This window comes from Myiozetetes cayanensis, unplaced genomic scaffold (genome assembly GCF_022539395.1).
Source record: "Myiozetetes cayanensis isolate MyiCay16 unplaced genomic scaffold, myiCay2020 scf10, whole genome shotgun sequence".
Taxonomy (NCBI): domain Eukaryota; kingdom Metazoa; phylum Chordata; class Aves; order Passeriformes; family Tyrannidae; genus Myiozetetes; species Myiozetetes cayanensis.
In genome coordinates, this window is record NW_026086605.1 from 124287 (window position 1) to 136738 (window position 12452).

The window sequence follows — 12452 nt, forward strand, 5'->3', positions numbered from 1 at the left end:
GTTACTCCTCTTGCAGTGAAGTACAAAAAGTCACAGGCCAAATGTGACAAGCCAAATGTGTCTGCTTGGTTCATTAAGATATCTTCAGAACAGATGCTGTTATGAGCCTCCTTTGTGCCATTTCTTCCTGTTCTCAAAATATTAATTATTGTACCATCAACATATCATTTTCTTTAGAATTGAAGAACAGTATTTCAGCACAGAAAAAAAATAAAGGAATAGGTCACAATATATATTCTTTGCATCTTGCTGTCATTCCAGTGGAATACTGGACCTGAACCAGTACTTCCCGAGCAGACCAGGACATCACAGTACTGACTCAGCATCTTTGGAAGTTGGCACTTTTCCCCTGATAAGGATGCTGACTTTGAAGACCAGAAATGCAGACATCAAATCACTATCTGTGTGCTTGCAGTGTTTCTCCCTGTCACTAATTCTTTTGGTTACCTGTTTCCGCACTCATGTTTCAGGGTTGTGCTGGAGCAGGTCCAGAGGAGGCCACAAAGATCCTCAGAGGGCTGGAGCACCTCTGCTATGGAGACAGGTTGAGAGAGAGGGCTCTAGGGAGACCTTAGAGCACCTTCCAGTACCTAAAGGGGGCCTACAAAAAAGTCAGAGAGAGACATTTTATAAGGGCATGTAGTGATAGGACAAAGAACAAAGGTTTTATTCTGAAAGAGGGATTTCCACCAGACATTAGGAAGAAATTCTTTCCTAAGGTGAAGACACACTGGCACAGGCTGCCCAGAGAAGTTGTGGCTGCGCCATCCCTGGAAGAGTACAGGGCCAGGTTGGACAGGGTTTGGAGCAATCTGGGATAGTGGAAGGATTCCCTGCCCATGGCAGAGGGGCTATAACTAGATGATCTTTATGATCCTTTCCAACCCAAACCATTCCATGATGTATTTTCCATCCTGTCTTCAGTTATCAGCCTGGGTGTACCTTGAGAAGATATTTATAGCTTTACAGGTAACTCTGAAAATCCTATGTGACAGTATACACAATTTTTTGTATTTCACAGAGCAGTGATTAAATAACCAGAGCAATATTCATATCCATCCAATGAAACTGCGAATTTAGGTGGTGTTCTATCAAGAATTTATTTACTTAACTTGTGATGATCTAGAGCTGTAAAAAGTATACAAGGACACTCACTGTATTCCTAAGTGGAAAAATATTTGTTAACACGTCCAAAAATGTTAATCAGAGATAAGAGGTCTGGTTTAGAGATCCACAAAAAATAATGTTTAAAACAGAAAATGGACCTGGATACTTTCATCAAAAATCTTTGAAATATATTGTCCATTTCAGTTTCAAAATGCTCTTGAAAATGTACACATAAAAGGCTGGAATTGTGGAAGGGCTAACTTTTTTCTAATTTTCATCGACTATTCAACTCTGCTGGAAGGTTAAGCTCTTGGTGATTTACCAGTATTTTCAGAAGAGAGGAGAAAAACCCTTCCAAACCCATAACCATTCTGCACTGTGTTCAGTGCTGCTCCTGCAAAAACCATCCTAAATAAAATAATCCTACAATGCATCCTACGTGCCACCAGCCTAGAGATGGATCAAGCAAGGAAAATCATGGAAGGCAATGTTCCAATATCTGAAGTAGCACAGTACAATTTTAACCCAAAGGTACTGTTAGAGTGGCTTTACAGAGTTGTTATCATGTGGGCAAAAGCAGATGTCCAAACTGATTTCATGACTAACTAATCATGTGCAATAACTGGGGAAGCCATAATTGTGATATTCTCACTCTGCTCTGACATTCTCAGAGAGATAATAAATGAATAAGTGTAGTTCGGAATACTGGAAAGTTAAGATGTGTTTTATCAGAGTGGTTGGCACAAAGAGAAAATGGCTTGCAAGCCCATTGCCCTGAATTCAATGTCAAGACTTCTTCTCACCACGCAGTGAAACAGTTGTTAGAAGTAAGTGAAATTAGGAAATTTGTAACATCATACTCTCTACACTATCTAAACTGCAAGGTGCTAAAATATATTTGCCCATGCGGGAGCTTTCATATTTTGTTGAGTTAGTGTTTCCTTGGGGAAAAAAAAAGTGCATGTGCCACCAGGTTTTACAGCTGTGTTCTGAAGAGCAGTAAATGTATGGATATTCCAGGATATTTAAGAATCTCTTATCTCGAAAGCACTGTGATTGGTTGTCTGAAGGAAACAAAATCATCTGTTCCAAGCCAGCGAATGGGAAAAGGGTTGCAAGGAACCCGATTTGCAATCATGAAACAGAAAAAGGATGCCTAGCCTGTCCTGGATAGTATCATGGTATTTGGAACAGTTCTTAAATGCAGAATAACTTATTAAGGCTTCTGTGATGAAAAAACATAATCAAGTGATGTTTCACACAGCTCAAGTTCCAGCTTTATCTCACACGTTTACTAAGGATCTCTGTCTGTGTCAAACTGCATGTTATGAAAGGAACATATAGCTAAACAATATGCATTAAATAAACATTTAATCCTTGCCAATTTGCACACCAAATTAAATGGAGGAATCTGATCTTGAATTCAAATTAAAGTAACTCTTAGAACGCTTACACCGGTATTGAAAATAATCTTTTCTAAATACAATGCAAACTTCTTGAATAAAAATTCTTACATTTACTTATGATATGAATATTGACTGTCTATATCAGGAGCTTGGGTAATTTCACTAAACATCTACAGAATAACTTTGAGCACATCTCTACAATTTCTGACACTAGTCCTAACCTAAGCAATTGCCAAATAACACCTTGTGAATTTTCAAGGTGAACAGAAGCAGAAGGGAAAACAGAGAAGATTCCCATTTCAGACTTTTTTTTAACATTCAGAGGGTCCTATCTGATTTGCAAACTCCTAAACAATTACAGAATTGTTGAAATTATGAGATCAGCAAATACTGTATTAATAATCAATCATATCCATTATCACATTAGCTCCAATTGCTGGTTTGGTAGATTTAATTTAAATTATTCCTTCTTTTCATCTAAACCCATGCAAGAGTTTACTTTCTGTGGTTTCCTGTAATAGGTTAATCAGTTTAGCTTTTTCTGTTCTTCAGTAAATGATCAGCTACATTGTAGATTTGAACAAAATGCAATAAAGGATTAACCTTTAAGTGTCACAGAATGCAGAGCAGAAGCAAAGCCCAGAACATTTATAAAAACTTAGTTGATGCAATGTGAATAGTTCACTGATTGCATGTTTAGCTGAATCTGATTTTCTAATAGATCCAGAGAGCAGGACCAAGCTCATTTCTTAACTAGAAAGATCAGTTAGTGGCAGCTGGAAAACTACCAGTCTGAATATTTGGAAGCCCCTGCCACACATTCCTATTCAGGACTGGATAAATGAGTTTTAGTAAACACTAAAAAAACAAACAAAAAACCCACCAAAACCAAACAAAAACCAAACAACAAAAACCCAAACAAAAACCCCCAAAACAAACAAAAACAAACAAACAAACAAACCAACCCACAAAAACACAGACCACTACAGTCCCAGATAATCAGTTTCAAGACAACAGTTTCAACCTGTTTTCAGAAAAATGACTGCTCAACCTATGGTTATAGAGAAGTCAGCAGGCAATAAAAGAATGGAACGATACCATTGTTTTTCATTCAAAAGATTGTACATCTCTTTGAGCATCCAAATAATTTTGACACAAGCAAAGCTTTCTAATGATGTTTGCACCAAGAGGAAAAGAAGGGTTTACCATATTGCTACTAGCTGGCAACTGCTGCACTGATGAAGAAAACCTTATTCAGCTTTTCCTATTGCTGAGATTTTGCTTTGCATTAAGCACAAAATGTCAGAGCTTCCAAACGTAACATGACAACCTAGAGCATTTTACTATAAACACAGAGATGGCCTTTGAAAATACTTAAAAGAACAACAAAAAAAAGAGATGGAGAGAAGCAAATAAAAAAAAAAATAAAAACACTTAAAACATTCTTACGCATAATAAAAAGATCCCGTATTTCATATCAGAAGTAAGAACCTTCTGTTTCTACTGAATCCAATGGCACCACTGTTATTGCCATCAATGGAATCAGAGTCCTTTGTTTTAAAATGCCAATAGGCATCCAGCTGGTTTGCTGGAAGACTGTGATACACTTCTATTCCATGAATACGGCCATAGCTAATCTCTGATACAAATCCAAGTTTCCTGATACCCTTTCATAATATCTGGTCCCCTAAAGAGCTGGTATTCATTACACTGATACCAATTAGAGTACAGTAATTTCCTAAGTAAAAAAAAAATATATTCTCCCGATTCTTTGGATAAAATTCTAAGAATAAGACATGTTTTTCATTACAACTTTGACCTTTTCCATTTATGCTTTTATACTGTCTCCCAACATGATTACGGTTTGACTAGAGAAATTACTTTTTCACTATGCTATCAAGCTTTTTAAGTCAAGTATTTACCATTATTGTTAAGAGAATTAAAAAACAAGTTGTTTTTTAACAATCACTCTGTGGACTATATTCATTTTCCTGCACCTCACTGGCAAAGGGAAAGCAAAAGACACTACCTATTTTCTGTGAACTTAAATTAAGATGAAAGAAACACATAAGAACTCACAATAACTTTCTGAAAATGTCACATGGGTTATGTTCCTTCCCCTTTTTTTTGACAGGGTGTAGGCTGAACTATTTTACCTAACATTTGATTTGACCTCACTAGTGTTTGTTAAGCTGGACTAAACCAGTGATCACACTCCTGTGCATGCTGGGTATGTAGTGCCTCAGACAGGTCCTTACCAATAGCTAAGTCTGCCCTTCAGCTGCCTTAAACCCTTTCACCATCTACAATGTAAAGTCTTAAATCCAGTTCCACCTTGAATGACCTGAGAGCTTTCCAGCTTTTGTGATCAGCCAGCTCCCTTTTCCTTCCCAGTCCTAATGAGATTCCAGCTTCCTCAAAACCTGCCCACACCCCAGCTCCTGGGCTTTGGGGAACTCACCAGTGCTGCCTTGTGGTGATCCCTCTCTTTCTTGACTCCAGCTCTTCCACACCCCTCTACTACTACCAGGAGAGACAAAACTGATCCTGGTTCACAAGTTACAAAGAGCAGGCTACACATTGTGATAAAGGTAGGTTAATAACAGATTTGGCAATCAGAGCGGTAGAAGAGAATTCTCCAGGATCTTCCTAAATATTCCACAGATACCTTTAATACACACTAATCTGCTGTTCCTCCACCAAGCTCTTCTCTGAACTTGCTTTCTTCAGTCTTCCTTGTACTATTTCTCTCAGTGCAAGCACTGCTTTCCTGTATCTCTCATCTCCTCCATTGTTGCTTCCAGAAACACATAAGGAACAGAAAGCAAAACACAGATGTATAGAATTCTGTATACTTCCTAGAAAAAGTTTCCTGCTGCTTCTCCTTCATCATGATGTCTGTCATCATCTGCCTCCTCCTCTTGGTTCACTGCAAGGTTATCAGGAATGGCACTAATAAGATTATGCTCTAATTCCCAGGACCATACTCATAAAACAGAACTCTAGTGATATTAATCACTCCCTTTGACAAAACATGATTTCCCACATGAGAGTGGGCTAATTCATTGTTTTCTCTTTTTAAAATGCATGATCAAAATATTCCAGAGTTATCAAACCCTGGTTTACTGCAAATCTCTACTTAAGAAGCATCTCAAGATGCAAATGTATCCCAAAAAGAACATAATCCTGGATTTACCTTCTAGATCAAGATATTCAAGGAAATATTATTCAAAGACTGAACACGAATCACTGTTCAGCATTTCCAGAGCACAAAGGAAAAATTACACTTTTGGGGGCATTTGTTTACTTAGAAGGCAAAAAGTTTATTTAGTTTTCAAGCATTCCGAGATTGACAAAGTATCTTGCATTGCATCAAGCTGGAAGAATGCAGTGATACCTTTTTCTTAAAACATAAATTGGAAAAAATACTTGAAAATGTCTGTTTTCATTTTAACAATCTTCAGGAATGCTAAATAATGATTCATACATTTGTAGAGTCCTGACAAGAAAAAACAAACCTCTCTCACCAATTCACAGAAAAGAAAAAAAAAATAGTGGTGGGCAGGGTTAAAAGAACAGGCGACTAGAATAGCCATTACTTACAGTAGTCAGCATGAGTGATGCTATATATAAATCCCTTCATATTCTTCAAGGCTATTGAACCCAGTTTTTTCAAACATGGGAAAATAAAAGAATTTTAGTTGTGGTTAAACTGAAAAAAACTGTATCACATTTGACAAGTCATTAGCAAAGTCATCTGTGAAACCATAGTCTGCTGATTTAGCTTGAGTGACATCTCATTGCTGTATCAAAAGTAAGTTTGCATTTATTTATTCTTTTTATTTGGTAGTCTTGAGAACACATCAGCTACCAGGCTTAGAAGAAAGCTTCATGGAAAATATGAGCGAAGAAGAAAATACATGATTACTATTTGTAGAGTAGGTCATAAAGTCATGCAGTCACCAACCAAAATCCATTTCCAGAGCTTTTTATACTAGCACCCATCAGGTTTATACTGAAGTGCCACTTCTACCGCTCTGAGCTGCCACGACTGTGCACACAGATCACACAGAGACCAGCACTGACCAGCCAGAAAACCAATTGCAAAGTGACACTGTCATGGTGACAAGCCAATGGCACAACCTTCAAAGGAGTTCCTGCGGCTAAAACCATAACAGGGCCATAGTTGATTCAGCAAGAAAGCTACTACAAAAGGTTGATTTTTGAGTGCAGCACTTCCATAACGACAATACTGAAAGCTTTTGTAAATGGCATGCCCTGCCGTTCTGATTACAGCGTGTGCTCTACTCAGGTATCCATGGAAACTTGAGAAAAAGATGTTAAATTTGTTGTATCTGTTTGGCACCAGGGAATGGGTCTAGTCAGCCTAGTCTAACCTCAATTACTTTGATCTTTAAATGTGAAGAAAGCATTGAGAGTCCTCAAACAATGATGAAATCCACAAGACCAAATGGTCACCTTTCCCAAACAACGAGAAGGAAGAAACAAGGATGTACTAAATGACAGTTATTTTAGTGTTTCTATAGTCTCTTGACAAAGATAAACATCCCAAACCTTGTAATGAGGAAAGAGACACCCGAATATTCCCTCTTGCAACCTCACAGGGAACAGGAAAAAGAGAAAGTGTGGATACAAACACATGGAACCTCGCAAGGAAAGGTTGTGTCAGGACAGGGGGACACAGAGTGCTTAGGACTGCAAAACCCTTGGAGAGAAACTGCTTCAATCCTAGACACTGGTCCTGAACTACACTTAGAACATGAAACATATCCAGAAACAAACAAATTGAAGCAGCATTTCCAGATATCCTTATGGGATAAGAAAGTAGCACAGGGAGAATAATTTATCTCTGCTCTCTTCCCCAAGGAAACTAATGCCAGTTGGGCGGGTTCCCACAACAGAAACAGATTTTCTTCATAGATAGGAAGTGGATTACCTCCTCAGATGACATGCAATGGCTATTATGGAACTACATTCACATAATACACACTCTTCTGGACTCCAACTGATAACAATTACTAGAAATCCCTCTCAATGTTCCTCAGAAACTGCATCTGCAGAGTACAGTCTGAGATTATTGACTCAGGGACTGACTCAGAACTACTGACAGAAGAAACAGCTAAAAGAAAAACCTTCTCCAGGTCTCCTGTTCTTGCAAATTCAGATGCCTTTAGAACTGATCCACCCAGAGACCTGCAAATCAATCCTGACAGAGGCCCTGCTTTGGGCCAGCAAGTACCCAGTGACTGTGGCCCAGGAGCAGACCGCAAGGTGCTGATGGCAGGGCACACCAACACAGCTCACTAAGCCACTCTCTGATGTCCTTGACACACCCCAATGCAGTCCTGAGTAAGGGCATTTTGTCAAGTCCTTAGTGAAGAACAAAGGCCTTATAGGCTGAATGTTGGCCTTCATATTCAGAGTGTTTTCATTTATTTATTTGCTTACTTATTAGAACTGACTGCATTTTCCTTTTCATTTACATGAAAACCTTTCTCAAATCCCCCTGAGACAGCCTTTGAAGGAATTTCCTGTTTTAATACTGATTACTTACACAGCTAACCACTGCTGTACTAATTTTAAAACACTGCAAAGTCACTGTTTTAACAGCAGTTATGGCAATAGTTAAAACTTGCATTTGTTTATTTTTAAATGCATATCACTGTGACTCTTAAAAGTACAGCATATGAGCCAGAGCTGAGATATTTTTGAGTAATGAGAGCTATGGAATGTTCTTTTAAGATCAAAAATTTGCCTGGTCACTGAGAAAAGGCAGTTTCAATTTAATGACCCAGGAGCCACGACACTTGTCACAGTGAAGATGAAGCCTGCAGATATGTCACAGGCATTTCAGATCACTGAGGTTTGTACTTGGCAGCAGCATTCCCTCAGCTCAACACCAACACCTGTGACCTTACAGCACCAAACAGCTGCACACTCTTCAGTAAAACATCTGTGAAGCAAGTGTACCATTTACAATCATGACCGATGGACTTCAGAGCTTGTTCCTGGAACAGATTCCAAGTCCTCCTGGTAATTCTCTCATTCACCATACAGTTGAAAAGGCATGTACAATACTGATGCAACCTGGAGTTTCACCCATTTCTGTTTTCCACTACCCAAGGCTTTTTAACAGGAAAGGGTCAAGTGCCATACAGAAGATGAATAAGTAAGAACTGAAGTAATTTATGGATAGACAGAATATTCTGAAGATTTCGCTAAAGCTGCATATGGAAATTACCAAAATTTACTTTACTTAGAGAAAATAAAAAAAGGAATAGATGCAAACTCCCCCAAAAGGTCACGTTGCTTCAACCAAATTAAGGTCATGACTGTTCTCATTCTTCTAACAGAAAGTAGCATTGTTTGCGTGCATTGTTTTTCATTCCTTTCATCTTCCCTTATCATTTACTAAGAGTCAGCACAGGTTTTTTAAATATCCAAAAAAGCCCATTTGCTTCTTCACAATGTCTAGAGGCATAGCCACAGGAAGAAGTTTCTAAAACCATAAATGTTGTGCTTTTTGAAGTCAAATACTTGTGAAATCCCATCCGTCCCATCGTCAAACGGCAGAACCTATTCAGGTACAGAAAACTGACATTATGGGATCCTTTAATTCTATGGTTTTAACATAGAAAGAACATTTTTAAGAAAGGAAAAGTTGCTCTGTGCATTTAAAGATAGAATAGGCAAAATCATAGCAGAGGACAGCAAAAAGGAGTTTGCAACAGCAGATATGACATCCAGGAGGGGCCAAAAAAATTTCAACAGCACTCCAATGACAGTAGGAGAAGTTGGCATGGCAGGTCACATCAACTCTAATGAAATAAAGAACTATTTGGCAGAAAAGAGCACAAGATAAGACACCAGTCAAGTCCCATATAACCCCAACCACCAGGGACACAGTTAGAGAGGAAAACATATCCTAAATCTTGACATGTACATGCAGGGATCAGGTCTTTTATAGCTGAGGCAGCATCCTGGTCTTCCTGCACAGAACTGGCCTCCCAGAGGCTGCTTTAACTTGAGCCGACACCCGAGGCTGCAGCAACCTCTTCCAGCACCTGTGACAGCTGCATTTCACTGACAGCCTGGTCACGCCCTGTGGGCTAGGATGAAGCCCACTTACACCATAATACATAAGCTACAGACGCCTCTGGACACAAGAGACCTCTTGGGGCCTCACCACAGCTGACTGAAGCGTTGGGGAGACTCTGCAGGTACAGAGCAGGGCAGCTCTGTTGATCACCAACTGCTGTCCCTTGGGAATGAACTAAACATTCAGACTGAAAGCTCACAGGGTGACGGTGTCATAAAGGAAAACTTGTTGGCTCAACCAGCATTACCCAATCATGAGCCAACGGCTTTAGAATGACAGAAGTCAGTATAATTAGAAGCTTTACATGCAATAGCTCCTGGGCATGACCAGTTTCACCCAGGCTCACACTAACCAAGCTGCAGATACCGCAGTGCTGTGCTAACTGAAGCTGTAACGACGATCAGCAGGCACTGCACGCAACACTCAGCTATGTTACACACAGGTATTTCTTTACGCATTCTACTGTGCTGCGGTAAGTGATTGCAGCATCGATACTGTCAATAAAACACGCACCAAATCACGTTTTATCCCTGAAGCCTTTTTTCCTCTGACAGCTTCAGCATTCCAGTTCATGGAAAGAACATAAAGATTTCTGACATAACAAATTATTGCTTTACTACTGGTCTTCAGTCTTCTAACAAAATCCCTTCTGTGCAGATTCTCCTTATGTCACAAATTACTTCATTTCATTATTGCACTGCACTAACCTTGCAAGCTGGCAGAAAACAAAACACACGATACCCTGTCATTTGAAAGACAAATGAATCCATCAGTCTGTTCTTCCCTTTGTCAGCTGCATGCTAGAAAATTGTCACAGGTTACTTTAAATCAGATATTAGAGACTCTACTTAGGAAGCACTGAGAGAACATTTAGGTGGGGGTAGGGAGAGAGAGAAAAGCCAGTAGAGCAGATCATCTTGGAGACTCAAATAGTTTCTAAGTATTGTAGTCTGGTTGGTTTTTGGCTTTTTTTCCAATGGATACTTTATTACTCTTGTACTCCACTTGCACTGAAATTAAGCTATGTTATTCCAAATGTTCCCCAAATACTATTTTGATCAAACCCAACTTTTTAAGTTTCCCCATACATTGCTACCAGCACCTTTGGCTTAGCATTACAGTTTCCTCAAACCTTTGCAGCATACAGTGAGGAAGAAGGGATGGAGAACTCGAATGAAATCAGGCTGAATCTGCATTTCCCTCAGGGTTATTCATCCATGTCATTTGTACCCTAGGAACCCTCTTCCCTCCCCCACCTCCCTTTCCGCACAAGGAGAGACCACTCCTGTACTGCAAAGGCTGTGTCATATTTATGAGGCACAGTGTAACCACAAACGGACCAAACCCACAAAATCCTTGTTTCGTGCAAAACAAGGTTCAGCTCAGTGTAAAGTTTGCAAAATCAGAGATGTGCAGACGCGCTAACGTGGTAAAACGCCCCGCTCGGGGCTTCCCCCACCCCTACACCTCGCTGGGAGCTCCCCGGTCCCCGACGATGCGCCGGGATGCTCAGGCGCTCAGCCCAGAAAGCGCTGTCTCTCCCACCCAGCTGCCAGGTCTTTCTCTTCCAGTGCACCAGGCTATTCGCTATAGCGGGGTGCTGCCTCTATGTCAGCAGCAGCCCCTGATCTCCTCTCTAAGCCCTCCCTCTTCTCCCTCGGCAAAGGGGCACCCGGACTGGCGGGGGTAAACGAAGCCACAAAGGCCCAGCCGGCGGGGATGCCGCGCCCGCCGCAGCGCCCCGGGCAGAGCTCCCGGCCCGCCTCGCCCCCCCCGGCGGTGCCGCCGCATTGTTCTGTCACCTGGACCCCCCCGCGCTGCTGCACCGCCTCCCCGGGGACGGCCCGGGATGGAGGATGAGCCGCGGGGCTGCGGGGGGGGGGGGCGTTCCGCGGCGTGCGCTCTGCAAGGAGCCTCCCATCCCATCCATCCCATCCCATCCCATCCCGCCCCGCTGCCACAGCCGGCGCTGCCCGCGGGGCACCCCCGGGCCGGGGAGCGAGGGCCGGCGGCCCTGCCCTGCCTGCGCGGCACAGCCCGGCCGGCGGGGCCGGGACATTGTCCGCTGTCTCCCCGCCCCCGCACGGGGCTCCCTCCGGCTCCAGATCGCTTCCCCCGGTCCGCCGGGGCCGCGCCGGGCTGCGGCGCTCCTGCATTGCGGCGGGGCCGGCGGAGCGGGGCCGGGCAGCGCCGCCGCTCCCCCCTTACCTGCAGCTCCGCTCTCCGTCTCCGACATGGCACGGGCCGGAGCTGCGCTGCCCAGCCCGGGGGAGGCTCCGCTCCTTCCTCCCGTCCCCACCCCGCTGCGCCTTCCTGCGGGCGGTGCGGAGCCAGGGAGGGCTGCGCGCCCGGCTCGGCGCTGACGGGCTTCCCGCGCCGGCTGCGGGGCTGCACCGCCCCTCCCTGCCCGCAGCCGCACAAGCGACCGGCGGGGGGCGGCTCCGAGGGACTGCCCGGCCACAGCTGCGGATTTCACGGCTGCTGAAGCAGAAACCCCTCCACGGTGACAGATATGGAAAGAGACCCCTCTCCCTCGCCCCTCCCTCGTCCCTCGGCGCCAGGAAAGGGTGCTGGAATCCTGCGGGAGACGGAGCCGTGAGGATGCCTGCGAAGGTTACACCGACAGCTCGTCGTGGGGTTGTTAGGAGTGTGTAGGTACAGGTAACCTGAACAGTCAGACATCATTAACAGGTCCCCCGACGTCATGGATTATGGGGTGACTTTTACAACACGGGATTCTTTTCATTTTTCTTTGGAGTGAACTCTTCCATGTGGTTCTGCAGTGTCATCAGGCCAGAACCTGATGTTTCCAGTGATTT

General features: G+C 42.8%; 1 protein-coding gene across 2 annotated transcripts in view; it reads right to left on the reverse strand.

The window, feature by feature from the left end:
- Positions 1 to 12002, reverse strand: part of HSPA12A (heat shock protein family A (Hsp70) member 12A) — a 52968-nt gene extending 40966 nt beyond the window's left edge. Inside the window, exons 1-2 of one of the 2 annotated variants that reach the window (XM_050335439.1) lie at positions 11842 to 11979; positions 448 to 601 (exon numbers count right to left, since the gene is read on the reverse strand). In XM_050335439.1, the coding sequence (XP_050191396.1) occupies positions 448 to 463 (16 nt within the window). In that variant the 5' untranslated portion in view covers positions 464 to 601; positions 11842 to 11979. Of the gene's footprint in view, positions 1 to 447; positions 602 to 11841 lie in introns of both variants that reach the window. The other variant, XM_050335429.1, reaches the window with a different exon arrangement.
- Positions 12003 to 12452: the final 450 nt, after the last annotated feature.